At 50.0% G+C, this 23,362-nt stretch overlaps 1 protein-coding gene across 1 annotated transcript in view; it reads left to right on the forward strand.

Annotated features, from left to right (window-relative positions):
• NLRC5 (NLR family CARD domain containing 5) overlaps positions 1-23,362 on the forward strand; it is a gene marked incomplete at both ends in the record, with an annotated part of 46,003 nt that overhangs the window by 17,667 nt on the left and 4,974 nt on the right. The window contains 29 exon segments of the mRNA XM_084270065.1: positions 467-550; positions 1,024-1,113; positions 2,289-2,354; positions 3,331-3,408; positions 4,032-4,115; positions 5,178-5,261; positions 6,408-6,497; positions 6,625-6,672; positions 7,152-7,226; positions 8,772-8,855; positions 9,520-9,603; positions 11,908-11,991; positions 12,588-12,677; positions 13,639-13,704; positions 14,192-14,275; positions 14,352-14,435; positions 14,878-14,964; positions 15,330-15,410; positions 15,942-16,025; positions 16,411-16,494; positions 17,143-17,226; positions 17,797-17,880; positions 17,966-18,049; positions 18,729-18,812; positions 19,743-19,826; positions 20,645-20,728; positions 21,764-21,847; positions 22,912-22,995; positions 23,155-23,238. Coding sequence (XP_084126191.1) covers positions 467-550; positions 1,024-1,113; positions 2,289-2,354; positions 3,331-3,408; positions 4,032-4,115; positions 5,178-5,261; positions 6,408-6,497; positions 6,625-6,672; positions 7,152-7,226; positions 8,772-8,855; positions 9,520-9,603; positions 11,908-11,991; positions 12,588-12,677; positions 13,639-13,704; positions 14,192-14,275; positions 14,352-14,435; positions 14,878-14,964; positions 15,330-15,410; positions 15,942-16,025; positions 16,411-16,494; positions 17,143-17,226; positions 17,797-17,880; positions 17,966-18,049; positions 18,729-18,812; positions 19,743-19,826; positions 20,645-20,728; positions 21,764-21,847; positions 22,912-22,995; positions 23,155-23,238 — 2,367 coding nt within the window.

The following is a 23,362-nucleotide window of genomic DNA, read 5'->3' on the forward strand; positions in this document are numbered from 1 at the left end:
TGCACTTTGCTATGAGTATCAGCTCTACCTTTCCTCATTTGACTGTATGTGAGGCCACCTGGATTTGCTGTAAAGCTCTCCTAGCCTGGAACATGCAGGAATATCTGCTGCAAGACAGTTCAGTCCAGTATCTTGAATGTAGCTACACCTTAAACCCTTGTTTTCTAGCTCACTGATTTGAATTGGGACCTGGAGATCTTTGTCATCCAATGTTTCCTCCCCTCCTAATCCCTCCCTTCTCCCCTTCCCTCCTTGGAGCACAGCAAACACTCACTATTTTATTTGCTTGGGGCTGAAGCATGAGTTGTGTTGCCCAAGGGGTAAAACTCTTTGTCTCAAGATTGATCTGGGACAGAAGAACAGTCCAGGCAAAAAAGCAATTATGGGAAAGGGAAAGCAAGGAGATTTTGAGGGCTTTGTTATTTGTACTGTTCAAAACAGTCCTGACTAACTGGAAATGCCTCAGTTTATCAGGTAACAAGCTTGGAGATGAAGGCTGCAGTTTCCTGCTGGAAAGCCTCCCTTGGATATCAATTTCAAAGCAGCTGAAGTAAGTGTTGCCTTGTGCAAAACCAATCTGTTGTGGTTTAGTGCTGGTCTTGCAAGGCCAGGTTAGTGGTTGGACTCGATGATCTTAAAGCAAAATGATTCTATGATTTTATGAAATTGAATTTCTGAGCTTGGCTTGAGCCAGGCAGGGACCATGCAGAGATGCTGAGCAGGGATGCAGGAGGTCAGGGCCAGTGCTGCAGAAGCAGCTCTGGGAAGTCCTAGGGAAGGATGAGACTCTGCCCATAAGACTGTTCAGGCTGAAGGTCACTTGCTCAGAGCATCACACAGAGAAACTGGTCTAGAAGCATCTCATGTGCTGCAGTGCTCTGGCATTAAACCCCCCTCCTCAGGAGTGGTGGTCCTCTCTGTGTCCCACTGTGCCACTTCAGAAATGAGACGGGTCGAAGAGAGCAGCACCCCGACCACTCGCCTCCATGGGCACCAGCTCATTGCCTTTCTTCTCTTCCCCAGCCTCAGTCAGAACCACTTCACTGCTAATGGCATCTTCAGTCTGCTGAAGGCAGTGAACACCTGCCAGAAGGTGATGGAGGTACAAGTCAGGTATGTAGGACCTGAGTCCTTCCTGAGGTTGATCCCAGTCTGAGAGGTTCTGCGTTCTGTTGTTGCCTCAGAAGCAGGGCAGGTGAAGAACATGTCCAAAGCTGGTTCCTAACATGGACACTTGCTGATGTATTGCTGTAAGCTGATTTTGTCTGAGCCATCAGCTAGAATTTGGAAGGTACAGAGCTGTGTGTCCTTCCATGTGTGGGTGCAGTTTCAGACTCTTTCCTCTTCTCTGCTCCAGGAAGTTTTGTAGAGAGGGTCTCTCTGGGGGATGGAACTGGGGCTGTCTCCTGGAGTGGAGCTGTGTCCTGGTTTTGGTCAGGATGGAGTTAACTTCTTCTGTAGCAGTGGATGGGATGCTGTGTTTGGGTGTTAAAATGGAAGCAGTGCTGGTAACAGCCTGGTGCTTTTAGTTGTGCTCAGGCAGTCAAGGACTTTCTCAGTTCTTCATATTTCTCTGTTAGTGAGAAAGGAGGGGAAGAAGCCAGGACAGGTGACCCAAACTGGCCAAAGAGAGTATTCCATGCCAATTCCATCCTGCTCAGTATAAAGGGGGGCTGATGGGAGGAGGGGGGCGGCTCCAGGACGTGTGATTTTTGGGGGACGGTCGGGTTCCGGGGCGGCTCTGGGTGGCACGGCCTGAGCTGTGGGTTCCGTGAGAAACTGCATTGGGTATCAACAGTGTCATAGATTTTTGCTCTAAAGTCCTGTCAGCATTGTTACATTGTATCTTTCTGTAATCTTAGTAAACTATCCTTATCCCAACCCATGGGCTTTTGGTTTCTTGGTTTTGGGGTTGTTATTTGCCCCTTCCTTTTCCCTTCCCTTGTCTCACCCCCCACCCCTCTTCTGCCCCCCCTCTTTTCCTGTAAAGAGCAGGCAGCTGTGTGGATCTCGGCTCTCAGCCAGGGTAAAACCACGACAAGCTGAGAGGTCATCTTCTATTGCTTTAGCCCTGGAGTTCAAGTGTAACACTTGTGTCTGCACTTTCTCTAATGGCTCAGAGAAACTGAGCCATCTGGGACTGCACAGCTTTATCCAGCCAGGATTTAAAACCAAGGCACATTACTTTTTACTTGCTTTGGGAGTGTTTCAAGTGATTGTGTCACCAAAGAATTTTGAGCAGCAAAATCAAGCATGTGACATGGATTGATTCCTCCTCTTCTTCGCAGCCTTCGTCATCAGACTGCAGTGCTGAGGTTTGCTGAAGACAGAGGGTTTGTCTCCCCTCATCCCAGGTACAGTGTGTGTGCACAAATGGGCTTTTCTCAGGATCTTATGTAGTTCTTACAGCTTGTTTAGGTACCAAAGGTAACACTTCATCTTGCAGCAGCCCTTGGCCCTCCTTCCTCAATCTAGATCACCTTCTTTGCTGCTTTGGGAGCTGCCCACTGCCTTCTGGAGGGTTTGATTATGTCTCACATCCCTAAAGGGGACATTTCCACCCACAGCAAAGAAGGCTGGGCAGTAACAGCTGGGCTGGCTGATAATAGTGACCAGTAAAAAAACCTCCTGACCAAATTCTCAAAGGATTCACAGATCCCTGTGTGTTTAAAACTTTTCAGTTCACTACACTGTGCATTCTAGGTCATGGTACTCCTAAATCAAAATGGATTTGGAGTTTTGGGTTTCCCTCTCAGAAAATGATAGGTCCAAACACATGGGTCCACATGTGCTGTTTGAGAAACGTTCTCCTGTTGCTCCTGGAGCTGTAGGCTCGTTTGGTTATGCCCTTGTTCTCCATGGACTGAGCCCACTGTAAACTAGCATTTCCCACAGCACACCTGCAGCTGGAGCTGAGGGCTGTGACTGGATGCAGCCCTGTTATTGTGGCTGTGCTTCGGGGTGACAGCCTGAGACATGTGATCTGTGACTCCTTTAAGGCACCAGCTGACATTTTAAACTCAGATATTTCAGGATTTGGATGTTCTATATATTTTTTCAGTAGTGTTTTGGATAGATGTGGACCCTGCACAAAGTGTGTTTAGGCAAAAGCTGAACTCTCCATCAGACTGTAGCTTAGGTGGGAAATGTGTCTTTTCCCCGTCTCCCCAGTTGCCTGCATTCTGGAGTGTTTGCTTAATCACTGAAAGAAAGATGAGCTGGCTATTGGTGAGATACTGGTGTGGGCTAGAGCCAGGGGAGTCCAAGGGATCTGCCAAATTGCTAGAGCAGAGTGTTTTACCCTCATCTGCTTTTGTGCTTGCTCACTAGGGAAGAACCTGTGTGCCCTACTGATGACCAGCAGTATGGGACAGAAAGCTGGACACCTACTGCCTCCAAGAAAATAAGGTACCACGGGAAGTTTTCATTGTGTTCCCTGCATGCCCTGTCTCTGGATCCTATGGCTGATGTAACCTGCCTCTCCAGGAGAGCTGGTGTCACTGCATTCACAGTCCCAGCCTGCAGTGCTAGAAGCTCTGTGGGTGGTGCCTGTGGTCTTCTGCAGGAGTCAAAACAGAATTGGTGACTGTGTGGTTATTGCATCAGCTCTCACTTGGGACCTGGAAGAGCTGTGGTGTTAGGGGGGTTCTCTGCTGCTGTTTGGAGAAATGCATCCTAAACTGGACCAGTGTTCAGATGTGTGTCAGAGTGTGCTCTGCCTGCAACGTAGAGCGTGCCTGTCTGCTTTGCTTTGTAGGGTGCAGTGAGGTCCCTTCTAACCAGGACCTTGGGGACCTGGTGCTTTGTTGTGCCACAAGTTTTTTTGTCTCTTTATTCTGTTTGCAGACAAGAGCTGAAAGTATAGATTAGGAGTTGTTGCAGACAGGATCAAAAAAAAGCCATCTATTTCAAGGGGTTTTTTTATTTCATTATTATCTCCTCATAGGTTCTCTGGTTGCCTGAAGGAGTGAAGTTCAGAGTCTTGTTTGCAGTCCTACAGACCTGGATTATTGATTTTTCTTTCCCCCCAGACTTACAGACAGTTGTTTCCAAGCCAGTGACCTGGAGAAGCTGTGTGCGTTGCTGAAGGAGTGTAGCGGCATCTCCAAGCTGGAGTGAGTCCTTAACTCCTGTGGCCTCTGGCTGCAGCTCTTTGGGATGTTGAGAAGATGCCACCTTTTTGCTCTGCAGTGTTCTTTGGAGAACGTGGCAGAGACAAGGCATAGCCTTACAATGGGCATAGCTTCACATGGGCTGATACCCTTTGCTAAGAGACATGCAGTTCTAGTGCTGTCTTAGGACAAAGGTTTCAGTGTATAAATCTGGAAATTTGAACACCTAGCGTGGCTTCAGATGTCACAAAAGCTGTAAAACCTCACCCTGGCATTTCTGCCTGTGGGCCCTTTGGGGGCAAAGCTGCAGAGCATGAAGAATCCCACCTAAAAATGAGGGTACCAGCTTGTGCTGATGCTGCTGACCCCAGCATGGTGTGTGAGGGCCTGCAGCACCAAGGCACTCTTCCTTCCCTCAGTGCTGTGTATGGGGAGTCATCCTGTCTGCCAGCACCGAGAGGTGAGCAGACCCAGCCCTGATGGAAAGGCTAGCAGGCACACACCCTCATGTCTCTGTTTCAAGGGCCCAGCAAGGACCAGCACCAGCATGTAGTCTGGCTACCACCACCCAAGGGCTGGCTGTTGCCTTTGGCCTGGCAGCCTGAGGAAGAGGATTTTGCTCTTTGCTCTTCTTAAGTAATCATGTCCCTTGATCTCACTGGTCCACAGGCTGCTGTGATCCTTGGGCTCCAATATCAGAGCTTAATATCCTTCTCCAGGATTAAGCCATGGCTCCTCTGTTGGGCCTCTCCAGGCTGATCACATCTCAGAGCTGTCTGGTCGCTGGCAGTTGCATTAAAAAGGACTGTGAATTTAAAGGGGTCACTGGGTGGGCATGAGAAAAGGGTGAGCCCTGAGCTGGGCTTCTGGCTGTCCTAGTTGGGTTAGCTCCAGTCTCTGGTTTTCCCGAAGGCTTGAGCTCTCAGTGGGGAGGGACAGTGCTTGTGTTGTTTAGATTAGGGTGCCTGTGTCCTGCTTTCAGAGCTCTAGTTACTAAGAGCTAATTGTTTTTCCTGTTTGTTGTTTTTTTTCTATGAAAGTTAAATGCCTCTCTTTAAATCCTAGCCTGTCAAGAAACTATCTAGGAGACGAGGGGCTTCTGAAGCTGTTTCAGTTCCTGCCACGTTTGAAGACATTAAGTTCTCTCAAGTGAGTAGTTCCTGTTCCTCCTCACTCCTGGATGGGTTACTGTGGGAGCATTGCTTGTGGAGGCACAGTCCACATTTAGGGAAGGCTCTTCAGGATCAAGTGGAGACACGTGCTGTGTCTGTTGAGGGCATGTCCACTGTGCTGCCTGGCCTGTTGCCACCTCTAGTCCAGAACAGACTGACTCTACTCAAAGCTGGTCAGTGCTTGAGAGGAGTGTCTGCTCCCCATGAAGGGAGGGAAGCAGTCTTGTGTGCAGACAGAGGTCCTCAGCAGGACACTGAACTCTCCCAGTTCCTCCCTGGGAGGGAGAGCAGCCCTTCCTTTTCTGAGGTGGGCACTTTAGGGAGGCAAATGCTGGGGAGTGACGGCGTCAGCAGTGCAGGTGGAGTCCAGCTGCATAGGGGCTTATGTTGATCTCTGTGTTTTACCTGGCGCTGCCCTTGCACCCACAGGACTGTGGCTTAAGGCCTATTGCACCATTCTGCTTTACTGAAAGATAGATCTGTTGTTCCTGTTTAATCAAACTGTTCCCAAGCCAAGACTGTCCCAGTCACTGACAGTCTGCCCCTTCTTTTCCCAACAATGAAACACACAGCTGTTACTTATCTGGTTTTTCTTTTCCCCCAGGTCAAACACACTGCCCATGGTCACAGTAGATACTGTGGTAGACCTAAACTGAACATGCTTTTAATTAGCATGGGGTTTATGTGCACAAGTGCACTTCCTGCCAAAGAGCTGGTTTTGCCCTGCAGTGATGTCTTGAAATAGAAATAATTCTATTTAACCATAAGAAACAAGCTTGTGTGGTGAGGATGCTCCATCTCTAGAAGGGTTGCCTGGTGACATTCCTTTGGAAATACTTAAAAACCCAGCTGGACAATGTCCTGACCTCCTCTGTGCAGAAGAGTCAGACTAGGTCATCTCCAGATGTCCATTGCAGCCTGGATTATTCTGAGATTCTCTGAACTCTCAAAGTGAGGGATGAATTAAAACAAATCCTGGAGTGAGTTGTGTTTGCAGAACTGTAGTTGGAAACATGGTGCAGAAGCTGGCAAAGAATGAGGCTCTGGGAGTGCTGGACAAGGGTGACACAGTGTGAATTGTGAGTAGTTTCCTTACAGCAGCTGATAGAATCTCTTCTTGTAGGCTTAATGACAACCGGATCTCCCTGAATGCTGTGTTTTTCTTAGCTCAGTCCTTATCTGCACTGGAACACATTAAAACCATGAACCTCAGGTATGACCAAGAGTGCTTTTCTCAGTTTTTTTTTGCTATTTAAAACCTTCAGCTGTGTTTTTTGAGGAGTGATATGAGAGCATATTTCTTCAAACTCCCTCCTAATGATGTTCTTTCCTGCTTTCAGCTTCGGACACAGACAGTTGGTTCACCTGACCTTTTGTGAAAGAATCAGGTAAAATTGTACCCATTCACCTGTGTATGCCTTTCAAACTCCTCCTAATTAAACCTTTAATAGATGGGGAAGCCCTGAGGTGTGCCAGTTAAAGAGCCATTTAAGTCCAAACTCCAGTTGGGATGGTCGAAACAGGGTGAGCTGTTTCCTGCCTGATGGACAGTGGCTTGAGGGTGTGGAGCAGAGGGCAGGACCCCACTGCTGGCTGGGGCTGCAGTCATCTCCTCCCAGGCCAGGTGGGAGCAAATGCCCAAAGCTGAGGGAATGCAGAGCTCTCTGGGGGCTGGAATGGGGGTAGTAAGGGCCTTTTTCTCCTGGGCATGATGTGAACCTTATTCTGGGGGGTGGTGAGAAAAGGCAGAGTGGAACACGAGGCTGCTGTCACCACCTCACCTCTTCCCCAGCTGCAGGGGAGGGGGAATCAGCTCCACGGGGCAGTGACATGAGCACAGCTCACAGCTAAACCCTTCTCTCCCCAGCGTCAGAAGTACCAGCAGGTGGAGAAGTGGCTTCCTGGCGCATCCCAAGCACGCAGAGAAAGGACGGTGCTTTCGGTATGGCAGCCCAGCTCCCTTCTGTCACCCAGGAGCAGGGAGAGACCATGGAGGGGGTCTGTGGCTGTGGGGACCAGACCTGTCCCTCCATCTGTGTCCCCTCAGAGGGCTGTCCTGTGCCCTGGCTGCCTTTGGAGGCAGACTCGGCTCTTTGGAACCACAGAATGTTGGGGGTTGGGAACGACCTCAAAAGATCATCTAGTCCACCCCCCTGCCCGAGCGGGATCCCCTAGATTAGGTCACACAGGAACATGTCCAGGTGGGTTTGAATATCTCCAGAGAAGGAGACTCCCCAGCCTCTCTGGGCAGCCTGGCCCAGGGCTCCAGCACCCTCACAGGGAAACAGTTTTCCCTTATGTTCCCATGGAACCCGCTCTGCTCCAGCTGGACCCACTGCCCCTTGTCCTGTCACTGCCATCCCTGAGAAGAGCCTGGCTCTGTCCTCCTGGCCCTCAGCCTTTACATATTTACAGACATTGATGGGGTCACCCCTCAGTCTCCTCTTCTCCAGGCTAAAGAGGCCCAGCTTCCTCAGCCTGTCCTCATGAGGAAGGGGTTCCACTCCATCATCTCTGTGGCCCTGCACTGGGCTCTTCCAAGTAGCTCCCTGTCCTTCTTGACCTGAGGGGCCCAGAACTGGACATGACATTCTAGGTGTGGTCTCACCAGGGCAGAGTAGAGGGGGAGGAGAATCTTTAATCTACTGAACACAAAAGCTGCCATTTCTGTCCTCTGCTTGTGTCCCATCATGAGACACCTCTGAAAAAGGTCCATCTCTCATCTCTCTCTCTACCATCCTCTCCCCTGGTGAAACAGGTGAAGTGAGGCCAGACCTCAACATAGCACTTGGTTACAAGGGAGAAGGTCTTGGCTGGTGTAACTTGGCAAAACCTCAGAGAGGTTGGGCCAGCTGCCATCAGCCCAGGCCAGCAGGTATTTGTGCTTTGTGGTCACTGGAGGGACACAGTCATATCCCAGAAGTGGCTGGATGAACAATACACCCTCTTGGGATAGACATTGGATGTCCACTACTACAGATGGGTATGTGAAAAAAAATGGTGCCTCTTCTGCTTGGCCAAACTTGTAGGGTTTGTCTTTCCCCACAAGTACAGACCTGTTACATTTGGCCCATGGAGACCTCCCAGGAAGGTTTCTGTAATTTCCTTCTTGGAGGAGGTAGGAAGGAGGCACCATTCCCAGCCCTTGCTGTGGAGAGCTGCAATAGCTCTGAGCAGGGAAAGATGCTCTCCAGTCTCCAGACACAGTTTAAGTACCAATGAGAATGGCTTTTGGGAGGCAGCACAGAAAATAACATGGCATTTTGGTGGCCTGGCTCTCTCGAATCAACTCAGAGCTGGTGAAATCACCTGGGTGTCACAGATTTTGACTTCTCAGTCCTAGATCATGGGTAGGATGATTTATATAGTGGAAGTGAGAGGATAGTTACAGGCCTTGTCTGAAGATGTGGGGCTGTGGGATATGCAGAGTGTGGCCATACTGTGGTTGTGAGAAATGTTTATCTCCCAAGTGCTCTGTTTCCTTCAGTCTCAGGGACTGCGGAGTGGGTCCAGAGGACATGACCAGGCTGTGCCAGGTCCTGGCTCAGTGCCCCCAGCTGACAGAAATTGAGTAAGTGTTACCCTGTCTGTCTGTCTGTCTGTCTCTCTCTCTCCCCCACCCACAGAGTTGGTGTTCAGGTCAGCAGCTAGTGTCAATTGTCTCTCCTTTCACTACAGCCTCCAGGAACCCTCCCCAAAAGCTTCCCCCAAATGCTTAGATAAACCCACACCTTCTCCTGCCCTCTCTGCTTCAGTGTTTGACCTCTCCCAAGTGGTGTCTAAACCCCGCAGAACACGTATGTGTTCTCCTGGTCTTCCTCAGTTCTGTGGCAAGACACAAGTGTTGTCACCTACCCCTCAAGCCCCTGGCTTGGAGTATGGCTGTAAAACCAAACTCCCTCCAGACAGGAGCTGGGGACTAAGGAAATCAGAGGAATAGAACAGATCTCAGAACAGAAGTGGAGTAATAATAAATAGAAATAACATAGTACCTGTATTGCAGGCAGGAAATAGGCCAGTAGCACCACTGTGTAAACTTAGAGTAACAGCAAAGTGTGACTCTTAAAGCTGGGATGTTGGTTTGCTATAGGATGTAGAGAAGCACAGCCTATGAGGACTAAATCTCACCCAACTTTGAGGGCATTTCTGGACATGTCCTCTTTGCCTGTACCACCCCCATGCACACATGTGTTCCCAGTTTCTCTTGGAATTATTTTCTTCCATGTTTTTTCCAGTCTGTCTGGAAATTCGCTGAGTGAGCAGAGCATTGAGAGACTACTGCGCTTCCTGCCACGCTTCGGTCATCTGACACTCCTGAGGTACCCTTTGGGACCCCTGCTTTGATTGCTGCCATGAAACATTGGTTTTCAAAGTATTATTACCACAACATGCCTTAGGAGCTTTCATCAGTACTTGCATATTAACAAGCTAGGCCAAGAGAATGGCAGAACCTCTTTCACACCCATTCCTCTCTTGTTTCTAGAACCAGAGCAGCACCAAAGCTTTTCTTTCCTCTTCAATGATACATAGAGGAAGAAAAAAAAAAGGACAGGGGGAAAGATATCCACCACAGGCACAGCATTCCAGATAATCCTCACTTTGCAGGTCCCATGGAACATGACTTCCAGCATCTGCAAGTGATGCAGGACTTGTTGGTTGACACAGGGCAACAGCACACTGCCTGTGTGCGTGGTCAGCATCCCACAGTGCTGCCCCTCCACACTCAACAGCTGAAGCATCTCCTGGCAGCATGTCAGCCACATAGGCTGGGAATTTAGGCTGGAGAGGTGCTATCAGGGGCTTGGGCAATCCCAGCAGGTGGACAAAAAGCCTAGAAGGAATGTGGCTGCTTTCCTGAAGGGGTTGTGACGTGGGGGAGCTTGCAGTGTCTGGAGACACTGAATTTGCTTGCTCAGGAGGTTGCTTCCAGTCTGCGGTTTCTCTAGTCTAGTTGCCCAGCCTTCACCACCCAAAGAGGAGTTGTGCAGTGTAAACCCATGGTCTGTACTCCCGTTTGAGACAGAGGAGACTGCAGGAGTCTCTCCTTTAGTTAAAGGAATGCTGGGTGCCAACACTCACAACTTCTGCTCCTTGCTCACTGATCTTGAGTTAAATGGGGTGGATCCAGCCTTTTGCTTCTCAAAGTAAACAGTGGGAAATGGGAACCTTCCTTCTGGAGCTGATGTCACTGTGCTTTCTCTGCCCTCCTTTTCAGTATTAGGAATAACACGTTTTCCCCACGTTGCACCATCTTACTCGTCAACTCCATCAACCTCTGCGAGCGGATCCAAACGGTACAAGTCCGGTAAGTCACTTGGCATGTTTGGAGCCCAGCAGCTCAGCTGGAAAGGGACTGCAGAACTTGACAGCTGAAGGACTGTCTTTTCTGTCTGCTTCAGGTCGAGTGAGAATGCTTATTTGCATTTAGGAGCAAGAACGCGAAGCCAGACGAGATCCTGCAGGTACTGGCATACAGCATCTAACTGGAACACCAGTGCAGGGAGCCAAATCTCCTCTTTTATGAAGGACTCGTGGGGATCAGCTGCTAGTCCAAGTCAAGGAGTTTGGGCTGGTAGCTGAAGCTTTGAGGCTCAGTTCAGCTGCCTAAGTGCAGCTTGGTACGGTTTGAGATGCGTTAGGATGGCACAGGCCCGTGCCTTTCTTGCATGGCCACTGGGCTCATGATTATCTTGAGTGGCACCAAATTCTGCTGCACAAGCAACTGTACTGAGCCCTGTCCAGTGCATGGTCCAAACATGTGCCTCAAGTTCTGGGTGATAATCTCCATGTGAGGTCAGTGTGTGTGATATGTGTGTGCAGCCTCTCAGGGAGGGATGGTTGCTGGGTCAAGAAGACTGAAACATCCCCAGATAGGCACCAAAGATGGCAAAAACTTCTGTTTCCCACCTCTGATATGGGGTTTGTCATTATGAACCTTGGGGAGGCATTAGGAGAAGTAACAAACACAGGTGCAGCCAGAGGCATTCATTTCTGTGAGGGTTTTGTGTAAAAACACAAGTGCTGACAGGCAGCTCTCACTGCTCAGGCTGTGCCTGTTTCTGGCCCTGCTTTAATCCTGCACCTGTCTCTTCCCCAGGCTGACAGACTGTGCCATCGGTCAGGGACAGATAGATGAGCTCTGCAGAGTCCTGGATCAGCATGGCTGGCTGGCAGAAGTAGAGTAAGTAGCCCTTGGGTTGTTGCTGTGACTTCGCTTGGGAGTCACTGAGGGAGAGCTGGGTTGGTGTGATTCAGCATTGCCTGGAGCTTCCAGCCTCTATAGGTCTGCTCATTCAAACTATTCAAAACCAAAATTGGTGAGTAATCACACAGGCCCTTGATAGGTATTTTAAGAGGGCTTGAGCTGGTGGGACAACTTCCACTTTCACTCTCTGGCTGTTTTGAGGCATTTGTGGCTTCCTCTGAGCTTGTGCTTCCTCTGAGTTTGCTCAGGAGCTTGTGCATGAGGTGGCCTGGGAGGGCAGCAGCCTGTTCTCGGCAGGACTTCAGTGGCTGATCTGGGCTTTAAGTCCAGGAAGTTTGGCTTTTTCCTTCCAAACTCCTCAGCACTGCTGCTTAAAATGCTGAGTGATGATTTGCCACCTTGTTGTCCTGCCTTTCAGCCTCTCCAGGAATCAGGTGGGAGATGAAGGCCTGCGGTGCCTCTTGGACTGTTTGCATCGAGTGCCCGGTACCTGTTCCCTCAAGTACGGAGTCGTGCTGTGAATCTGAGGTGCCCCACAGAAAGGTGTTCCCACCACCCCTTGGTGGTCGTGCTGCTTCTCTGCTCCTGTCCAAGGAGCTAAGGGCTGAGTGAGCCATGAGCTCAAGACAGAGTGACTCAGGGTCTGTCCCCAAACCTGCTGAAGTGAAAGTACTTCTGTTAGCGTCAGCAGGAGATAGCGAGGCCCTCAGTGGGCTCCTGAGATGTGGGCTGACCCAGTCCCCTGAGCTGTGAGTTCATTGCTCTTCTACATACATCGTCCTGTTGCAATAGCTGAAAGCACAGGGATGCTGTGAACTCAGCTCTGCCCTCTGCCAGCCTCTGCCCTTCCCTTTCTGGTGAGGGAGAAGCTGCTCCAGTGGTCGGCTCCCTCTGTAGCACAAGAGGTGAGCTGCAGTTGGCTGTGTCACCCCGGTCAGGTGTGCCGTGTCTGGGAGGGGTTTGGTGCCATTGGCACAGCTGACGGGGCCCAGCACCCCACAACCCATTCTGCCTTTGGTGGCCACTTGAATTTTGCCTCTGTGGCTGCAGAGCCTGGGGAAACCCCTGACTCCTGACACCCCTTTGTCTCCTGCGCAGTCTCAGCCATAATGGGATTTCCCAGGATGGAGTTCTGCACCTCGTAAACGTCTTTGTCACATCTGGAAATATCACTGAAGTTCAAGTCAGGTATGTGTTTCTCCTTGCTAAATCCTGACTCTTCCCTTCATGTTTTCCTTTTAATTGTCCTGAATTTGTGATCTTCAGGCAGGAAGGACAACGGCCACATTTTCAACTATTTTCATGTATACGTGCATGCAAAGCTTTTGTCTGTGTCTGTTTCTACTGGCCAAGCACAGCTGCTGCAGAGGAAGTGAGCTGAACAGTTGTTGCCCAGGGCCAAGTCATTTTTGTGTGTAAAGACACAGGTATTCAGCTGTACCAATTGTTGTCACGTGTGTTTCTGTAAATGAGCCTCTTCAGGGCAGGAGTCAGCGTTCCCCCTCTGAAAATGTGGTCCCTAATTCACTTCACTGCATTGAGATTTCACAGTGAGTCTGTTGAAAACCATTTCCAGTGTCCTTTTGCTTGGACTTGTGTCTTTATCTCCTTTTATCTCTGGAAAAAATAGGTTCTGGGCTTGTTGAGCTGCTTTTTGTCATGGATTCAGGTCACGCTGGGCATGCTGCAGCCCTGCCCTTATCCATGTTTATGTTCATGTGGAGCAGCTGGTCTGTCACAAACCAAATGTAGCCAGGGCCACTTCCATTCATTCCCTCAGTTAAACGTGGGTGCTGAATCTTTTGGCTGAGCTAGTTTAGAGCACATCAGGCTTCTGTTTCAGCTCTCCCCATGGCTTTGCAGAGGGGCAGAGACTGCAGGAATGGGTGGAGAGAGATGAAATCAGAACACATCAGTATTGCTTCTCCAACCCTGAGTGCTGCCTTATGCCAGCTTAGCGTTAGCAAAACCCTACTGAAGCATTTCCCTAGGCTGGTGTAGTGCAGGCAGAGGTGAGCTGAGCCAGGGAGCTCTGTCACTGCTGCCTCTGTGTTTCTTCCTGCAGCTGTATTGTTGTTAAACTCTGACCACTGGGGAAAAACAGTCATTTCTGTTCCAAACCTTACAGTCCCTTGCCTTCTCTGTGCAGTTTGTGCTCCAAAGCAACTTTGATCATCAAGCTGACAAGCAGAGATGACCCAGGAAAGATTTTGAGGTAATGGTACAGGTATTTTCTATCATTTCTCTGACAAAAGTTGTTGCCCTTATTCTAGGGACAAGGCAAGCAAAACATTTTGTACTCCCTAGCACCTGGCAGGGTGATACTTTACAGCAACAGATGATACATTTCCTTTGATTCCCCTTCTGAGAAGAGCTCTCACATGTCACTGAGAATCCCACATCCCTTTTCGTGCTTCCCTGCTGACCGTTCCTCACCTGGGGACTTGTAGATGTCCCTGTCACACGCAGGGTGCTGCAAAGAGCTGCACCATTGGCACACATGTGTGCTGTGTCAGAACATCTCAACAGATGCTTTTGCAGTGTTGCTGCAATCATTTTTTTGAAGTCCTGCAAGGTATTTAAGGGTTTTGTGCCACCCTTGTTTCTCTGTGAGGAAAGGTTTTTGGTGCCTGAGATTTCAGGCTCAGAAAGCCTGAATTGTTGGTAAGGAACTAAAACTGTTCTCTTTTGTGTCCTGTCAGACTTGCAGAGTGCAACTTCCAGCCAGACCACTTGGAAAAGTTGTGTTTGCTCCTGGAAAAGTGCAGTGGCCTGACAGAGTACAGGTGAGTTGCTGCCTGCATGGGCCCATTGGGCTGATCTCGGTTGTAAGTCGCTCATTACAATGGTCTTTGGTTCTAGATCCTCAAATAACAACGTGACAGTCCAAGGTGCAGAGAGACTTTTGCATTCACTGAGGAATAACCTAGGTCCTCTGAAAATCAGGTACTGTGTTTCTGTGCTGGGTCTGACCTTGCTCTGGGGCTGGACTCATCGTCCATGATCTCCTTTCATCAAAACCAAAAGTGACCTGTGCTTCCTCCAAAGACAAGTAGTGTTGGCCTGAGATGTTCCCACAGGTGACTTGAAGTTACTGGTATTTCAGCTTTATCCCCTTGATTCCCACTAAGCATCATGCAAAGCTGTGGCCATACACCCCTGTCACCACAGACCTCTACCTGCCTCTCAGAGAAGGTTGCTAATCCTGGTGAACACGTTCCCACTGTGTCCTTGCCAGAGCATCCTGCAGTTCACCTGAATCCTTCCCTTCTCCCAAAACACATGTTAGAGCACAAGGGCCACTCTGGGGTATATTAGGGAGCTGACAGTGTCAGAGATGGACCTGTGCATGTGACTAAAGCAGCACTGCCTGTGTTCTGCTTTGCAGCATAGAAGAGCCATGGGTATATAAAGAAAGTGTCACAAACCTCCTTGAGTTGGCTGTTCAGGCCTGTGGAAACATCACTGAGATCATGTAAGTCATGACTGGAGTTCTGGTGTCATTCAGGTATTTCCTTTCAGCCTGATGCTTTTAAGGGAACAGGATTGAAGCTAACACTCTTTAACTCTTCTGTTCTTTCTGTTCTGGAAGAGCTTAGGAGGTTTGTGGTCACACACCTAGTAGAAATGAGACCACGTTCCTGGTCTCGCTTGGGAGAAAGGGTGCCTGGTCCAGGCTTGCTTGGGAACTAGTTTAAACACTACAGTCCTCTCCAGAGATGAATGGTCAGCACAGACCTGGGCCATCCAGTCCTCCTGGCTTTTCCTTCTGTAAACCAGAGTTTGCTCTCCCTCTAGAGTTCACATGGTTATGATGTTCTTTCATCCCTCCCTTTCCAGGATATGGAAAGATAAAAACCTCTTCCAGTTAGGCGTAAGGTTCCCGCACTGCCCAGAGAAGGTCGAGTCAGTTGTTAGCAGGTGAGAAAGCGACTATTGGCCATTATTTTCTGCTAGTTCTGAAACTTGCCATGGGATCAAAACCATCTTCAGAGTGTCTGAGGCTCTGGTGTTTGTGGGTTCAGCCTCAGAGTGTCTCTATGCCACACATCCAAAAGGAACATGATTCATGTGTGTGTCTTTTGGGCTACTGTCCCTCAGGCCCATGCTGGACCTGCATGAGGTAACAAAACCTACTGACCTTCCCCACGGGGCCAGGAGCATTCAGGAGACAGGAGCATGTTGAAGACTCTTAAGCCATGCTGGCTTCTGCCTCAGCCTGTAGAGAGGGAACAGCGTTAGTGTTGTTTTCCCTTTGCTTTGCTGAGGAAGGCTGCAGCTCTCCTCTCCTGTGCTGAGGCCAGGGCCCTGTTTCTCTGCACAGGGCACACGGGGTATAACAGGAATGGCCAGAGGAGGCACTTGCTGAGCCTGGCCTGAAGGGACGTGAGACACTGCAGTGGCATCTACTGATCATCACTGATGACTGTGCTGTGTGTCTCTGTCCTGCAGACTGAATCTGTACAAGCCAGAAATCAAATGTGCTTGCATTTACCAGAGGCTTAGGGAAAAATGTGCTCAGCTTCAGGAACTGAGGTGAGTAACCAGGTTGGTAGTAGAAGGTTATTTCTGGGGGGAAGGGATTAGTTTTCCTCATGTGTGTGAGAGAGCACACTGCAGGGAGAGGCCAGAGAGCAAGGTCCCAGTCCCTGCCCTCTGGGTGCCCTACTTAGAGCAATTGGATGGAAAACAGAAAAGACCTGTAGGCCTTGTGGCTTCCTGGGATATCCTTTGCAGGCATCTAAATCTCCCCGTGCCCAGACAGCCTGTTATCATGGCTGGGAACACCCATGGGACCTTGTCAGGTGTCTGTGTCATGCTTCAGTGTCCCAGCACTGGCGTGTTTCACTTGTGGGCTTGGTACAGGGTACAGACCTTTCATTGTCAGTGGACGTAGCCCAGATCTGTTCTCTCCTTGCAGATGGTCTCATGTTGAGCTCTGTAATGATGAAGCAGAAATGCTACCCAAGATTTTGCTCTCTCTTCCAGAGCTGAAGAAGTTTGAGTAAGTCCCCAGATGTGATCTTTTCCACATCTTTATTGTTTGCTCAACCCTCTGCTGCACCCTGACCCTCCCTGGAACACTCTTTGGAATATACCCATGAGGTCTGTGGTCTCTGCTGAGCTGTGTCTCAGCTGTGAACTCAGCAGCCCCTGCAGTTTGTGCTGAATGTGGTTACAGGGGCACCCTGTGCATGCTTTGAAGCTTCTTCCTCTTTCCCTTTTGTGAAGTGAAAGCAATTTGAGATTGAGACCTTGGCTCTTGTTTACATTGGAGGTAATTTTATACTACTGTGGTATGTTAAGGAGTCAGTTTTGGTATGAACAGTGTTCAGTCCTTCTCACAGCCCTCTTCAACAGCATGTGAGGCAGGTGTGCAGAGGGCATCTCTGGCCAGTGGAGTGCTGTGGGTTGGTTGGCCCAGGCAGAGACTGTACTCTTTGGTACGTGTTACTGTGTAAACATCTCTGCACTGCCCAAGTCCTCATAGTCCTGTGCATGGAAGCCTTGGAAATCTTTCCAAACTTACTGGTCCCTGATGTCTGTGTTGGCTGGGGTTTGGGATGGGGCAACTTGCCTGTCAATGAAGTAGACTCCTCTTCCTCAGCGTGTTGAGGCCTGACCTTCTTATTTGATCCTTGGTGTTTTGCAGGCTGACCTCTAGCAGTATGACACCAGCTAGAATTGATGACTTGATCATGGGCTTGCAGAATTGCCAGGCCATTGAAGAGCTCAAGTAAGTGTGCTGTTAGCAGGTTGTCCAGAGCTTTCCAAGTCTTTCTAGAAGCTCTAGAAACTCTGCAGCCTCTCTTCTGCCTGTACCATGGACAGATGTAGGTTTCCTGATGGCTGGAGAACTTCAGACAGGCAAGAAGAAACAATTAATTTATTTGCAATGAGTGAGAGTGATCATTCATCTGTGACAGGGAATGTCCAGGGGGAAAGCCCGTGTTTTGGTGGGGTTTGCTGCATGGGTCTCATCCCAGCTGGGAGGCAGCATTTCCTATACAGCAATCCCAGAGCCAGCATTCCCCTCCTGGAGGGTGAGCTGGTGGCCTGCACAGAGATGGCTCTTCCAGACACCTACACATAGGCTGCTGTTATGAAGTGCCACTGAACTGTGCGTGTTGCTGTCCCTAGAGGTGTTCCCAGTGGCACCTTGCTCCCCAGGATAAAGGAAACTATTCACAGGGGGAATACACCCCCAGTTCTCTTCCACCCTTGTTCTGCTCTCCTCTCCTCTGCTCTGGGTGCTCACACAACTGCTCTGGGTAGTTAGTTGTTGCTGTGTTGCTTCCTCTTTCAGCCTGGGCTCCATGAAACTCAGCAGTGCTGCCGTTCCGAAGCTCGCGCTGGGCCTGAGTGGAATGCCATCTCTGAAAAGGCTCATGTAAGTATGGGACTGCAGCTCACCTCTGGCCTGGCCTCTGATACTGAATAGCTTAATGTCCATCTCCCTGGGATGTTGTTTCCAGCTTGAACCACAACAACATTGGTAACGACGGCTGCTCCCAACTCGCAGAGGCCTTGAGGAACATGCTCTACGTGGAGGAAATCAAGTGAGTGCCCTCCTCCTTGTAGGCTCCTCTCAGCAGAGAGGTAACTGCTAGTGCCAGTGTTTGGAGAGCCCCTCGTGTGCTTGTACACGTTGTGACAAAAGCAGGGAGACTGCCAGATGCTCCTGTGTGAGAGACCTTGAGCGAGAGGAAATCAGAGCTTGGTGTTTAAAAGAGGAGAGTTTGGTCGAACCACACTCTGCTGCAGTCACATAGGAAATGGATTCAACAGCCTCTGGATTCAGATCTTGTCTGGAGCCCCTGGGATCCAGACCAGGGCCAGAGGGCCTCTTCTTTCCCAGGAGACCCTTGGAACTAGCACGTTCCTGCTCTGAAAAGATCTGAATCTAGAGCCAACCCAGGCTTGCTCTGCTTTTCTTCCTCTCTCTCTAGCCAGATTCTGTCCATTCTCCATGTGAAAAATAATAACCTGCTGTTGCCTGTCTTGGTATTTTGGCTGAAGCAATTTCCCACCCATTAACAAGATCCAGTGATTTTGCTCTTTGTAATTTGTTTTAATGCCTCATTAACAGCCATTAGTCTTTCATGAGATAGTTGAGACCAGCAGCTCTTTGATTCTGCTGCCAAGGTCAGAGGTGTCCTCCTACAGATGGGAGACATTAAATAAGATCTCATGCTTTGCCTGATGCTTTCCAGTCAGCCTTCCTTCTCTTCTTTAAAGTTTAAGCCACAACGAGATTGGAGATCCAGGCCTGATAAATCTGGCTGCTGTCCTGCTGGGAATGCCAAACCTGAGGAGAATCGAGTGAGTCGCTTTGCTTTGTTTGCAGTGGGGAAACCTGTGCAGGAGGCTCTGTGCTACCTTCATTCATACAAGGTCCCACCTTCCAGCTGGGCCTGGCAGCAACTTTTTTGGCCAGCACAGAGACTCTCTGAGACTGAAAGTCACAGTAGTTGGAAAAGACCTTTAAGATCATCCAGTCCAGCCATTCCCATCCTAAGCTAAACCACATCCCTGAGCACCTCATCTCCCCTTTTTTAAAACACATCCAGGGAAGGTGACTTAGCCCGACCCTGGGCAGCCTGTGCCACAGCCCCACAACTCTGCCAGGGAAGAACTTTTCCCTCACATCTGCTCTGACCCTGCCCTGGGGCAGCTTGACCCCATTGCCCCTTGTCCCAGCTCCTGTCCCCTGGCTGAAGAGGCCATCACCCACCTCTCTGCACCCTCCTGGCAGGTAGTTGTACGTGGGGAGAAGGTCTCCCCTCAGCCTCCTCTTCTCCAGGCTGAACACCCCCAGCTCCCTCAGCTGCTTCTCATAGGATTTGCTCTCCAGTCGCTTCCCCAGCCTGGTTGCCCTTCTCTGCACTCACTCCAGGACCTCACTGTCCTTCTGATGGTGAGGAGCCCAGAACTGGACCCAGCACTCGAGGTGCAGCCTCACCAATGCGTTATCATTCTTCTTTTTGTGAAATTATAAAAGGAGATTCCCAGCTCTGTCTGGAAGAGGGAAAACTGCTCCATCCCCCCAGTACCCACAGGGGCAGAAGCAACTCAGTGCTTTGCAAAAACTCACTACATTTTCCAGAGGCCTGTGTCTGGACAGACCACTGCAGCCCCCATAGCCCCTTGCTGCAGTGAGTCTCCCATCACACTGGGCACACAGTAAAATACCTTGAGCTGGTGCATTTGGGCTCTTCTTCAGGCAGTGAGAGTCTTTGGTGTTTATTCTAGCTTTTCAGGGAACAGTCCTAGTCCTGCTGGAGGGGAAAAGCTGATGGAAGCTCTTGCCTCTTGCAAGCATGTCGAGGAGCTCCTGTAAGTGTGTTGATTCCTTCATTCCTTCAGGAAGCTGGTCAGAAATGGAGACATAGAAACCAGATCTAATCTGGCTCCAATAAAGCCAAAATAATTTTTACAGCTGATTCTTAGGAGAGCAGGGTCAAAACTCACAGCTGCATGGGGTGAGAGTGGTGTGGGGGCATGGGGGTTGCTTCTTCACTGCAGTCCCTGGGATTCCCAAGGGCCATGTGGCATCAGTGAGGAAGGGCCAGGTCTGTGGTTTGGTAGCTGGTACCCCAGGCACACAGGCTGTGCAGTGCCTGTGGGGTGTAAGAGACCAGCCTTGAATCTGTATGGCTGCAAAAATGGAGGGAAGAGGACAGACAGAGCCTGTACTCAGCCTCTGAAAATACCTTAGTATCAGTCTTTCCATTCCAGAGCAGTTTCTAGAACATATGTGCCCCTGCCCTGTTAGAGAAATAAATCAATAAGAAAAGCTAAGTGAGAACAAGGTAGTTAAACTGCTGGAGCTGTCCTGTAGCCCTCAGATGGCAGAATACTGGGCTGGGGGCACATGAAGAAGTGCAGTCCTGGTTTAACTCCAGCAGGACAGCTCCACTGGATCAGTGTACCCTGAGAAGTGTGTTTGCTTCCCCGCTTAACTCCTGCTGCAGGATTATAAAACCTCCTTGTTCTTTCCTCCCGCTCCCAGTGTCCTTCAGTGGTGGACATCAGCTCCTGTCAGCATGTGTGGGTGAGGAGTGGGGGGTCACAGACAGGTGTGGGTGGCACACAGGGGAGGAATGAGGCTCTGTAGTTCTCTGCCAGTAACGTTTTGTCGCTGCTCCTTCCAGGCTGTCAAGGAATGACTTTGGAGACAGGACAGCCACGAAGCTTGCCCTCTGTCTGCCTCACACAGCCAACCTCAGGATCCTGCAGTAAGTGTCAGCCTCTGCTCCAGGGAACCTGAGTACCCTGGGAATGTGTGGGATGGTTGAAAGAGGGCATGGAAAAGGCCTGAGCTGTGGTGGTGTGCTGGTCTCTTGTTCAGATGTTATTCTAAGCATCTCAGGATTGAGAAACCCTCCACAGTTACTCTGCTGTAGGAAATGACATCCACTGCTCTTGGATAATTTCTTGCAGAGTTAACTTCAGAGACGAACCAGGAATTGTATCTACAGAAAAATAGCCCTTAAAATTGGGTTTGAGTGTGTTGGCTTCTAATGCCTCTGGCTGTCCTCTCCTTCTGGTGTGATGTAAACACAAATGTCAGCACCTTTTGTGGTCCCTCACTGTTTTGTGCAGGCACCACGGAGTCATTTTCCCTGCTAAATTCAGAGGTATTATATTTTTTAACCTTTTAGGGAGGTGTCTCCAGAGCTTCAGCATTTTACAGTAGCAAAGCAAGAAATGGATGAGCAAGAAGAGCTCACTGGGCTGGGTTAGTGTAGTGGTGTGTCTTCCAGTCTGCACATAAGGTGCTGTCAGGAGATGCCTTAGAAGAGGAATCCCAGTGGTGGGAGGCTTCAGACAGGTGGGTAGGCTCATGTCTTCACTGGAAAGGTGTTGGGAAATCTGCAGACCTGAAATCTCCCACCTGCCCGTTGTTCTTAAGGCGGTTCCTCACGCTTCTCAAACTGATCCCCAGCGCAGGGCTGGAGACAGACTCCTGGCAGACTCCTGGCAGTACTGTGCAGCCTTTGCCTTTGGATTTGGCAAACCCACTGAATTTGTGTGTCCTTAGGAGGGCAGCAGGAGCTGTGTGATGTGCTAGCCACACTGCCAGCACCTGCTGTCACCTCCCTGCTTCCCAAGCCCCTTCATTAAGAGTAATCCACAAAGATCCCAGGTTACTGCCAGCACTGGGCGCTGATTTTAAAGATGTAGAAACGATCTTCATGGCAAGTTAAATATGAATATTTGCCACATCTTTGGTCTAAAATGATCCTCCAGCACTTGTGTTCTTTTGGCAGCTTGCAGAACAATAACATTGGGCCAGCAGGAGGGATGGTGCTGGCCAGAGCCTTGGTGGCATGTGGGCTGCTGGAAGAGATAAGGTAGGTCATGGTGGGCCTGCTTGGGCAGTGCCAGATGTATGGGCTGGTAGCACTCTGTGGGTGGGAATCATTTCAGCTCCCAGGCCTGAGGCTGCCATGCAGGCTGTGTCCCTGCTCAGGGCAATCCCTCTGCCCAGCCTGGATGCTTTTTGTAGGATGAGAGGAGCCAGGCACTCTCTGAAGGTTGCTGCAGGGCAGCTGAGATCACCTCCAGTGTTACACCTTGTCTGCTGTTGGCCTGCTTTGTGCAGGGGAGTTTCTAACTGTGGAACTAAAAGAGTGGAAGTGATGAGAGTCAGCTCCTCCTGCTGCATGCTTTCTGCCACTGCTCTTTGTTACGTGTTTGCTGTTACATGGGGGTTATGTGCTTTATTACTGTTACCTGTTTGTTCACTTATTATCTGGTCAGTGCCTGTAACAGTGTGCTTTAGCTTTTGGTCAGCCCTGGATTGACCAGGCAGTTGGACTGGATGATGATTGTAGGTCCTTCCAGCTGAAATGATTCTATCCTATTGTTAAACAACGAGATGAATTAGGGGGTTGGTGATTTACATGTGAGATGTGTTAGAGCAGGGGAGGTATTGCAGTGGCCTGTGCTTGCTGGTGGACATGAACCCAGCAGAAGGTAAGGGCTGGAAGGAAGTTCCTGCTGCCCCCTGAGTCCGAGACCCACTTCTTCCTGCTCTCCCTTACCTTCAATGCAAGTCACACCAGTCACTAACTCCAGCAGAACTTCTTATTCCCAGTTTCACATGCTGGGAATGAGTGCATTCACGATGTGCTGCACACGTCTGTCTGTCTGAGTCACTGGTATAACCCCGTGTTGGCTGTCAGCAAGCAGTTCTCAGCTCAGTGGATGTGTGTTGTGAGGTAGAGCAGGGCTGCTGTTCCCATTTCACCAAGCAGAGACCTGACCCCTGGGTGCCTTGTGTCGATCTGGCTTGTCCCTGGTCTGAATACTGGTGATTGACTTGCTAACTCACACAGCTATGGTTTGGTGGGGCGTTTCTCTGCCTGTACCTGCTTTCCCTTGGCCACTCAAAGCTTTCCCATTACCTTTACAGTTTATCAGAAAACAGCCTTGGGGAAGGAAGTCTCCATGCCCTGTCCGAGGGGCTGCCGTGCTTCCAGCGCCTCCGGAAGATCGAGTGAGTGCTGGGGTGCTGAAGGCTGCTGGGGCAGAGCGTGCTGGGCTTTGCCTGCAGCATTGCAGGGCCAGTGTGCAGCACATGGTGGTGGTGCTGTATTCCCCACTGGTTCTGACACCAGCACCACCACCTCTGTTGTTTCTCTCTCCTCTGCTTCAGCTTGAAACTCTGTGGAATCACTGACGATGCTTTGAAATCCCTGTCCCACGGCTTCCGACAGTGCCCTTGGATGGAGGAGATAATGTGAGTGTGGGAGTGGGTGGGGAGACCCTTCAACACACAGGCTGCTCTCCTAATGCCTGCTCCTATCTTCAGCTGCAGTACACTTCTGATCCTGCTAAATCCTTACAGACTGAGTGTCACTTCG

Source organism: Gallinula chloropus, assembly GCF_964237585.1.
Source record: "Gallinula chloropus genome assembly, chromosome: 13".
NCBI lineage: Eukaryota > Metazoa > Chordata > Aves > Gruiformes > Rallidae > Gallinula > Gallinula chloropus.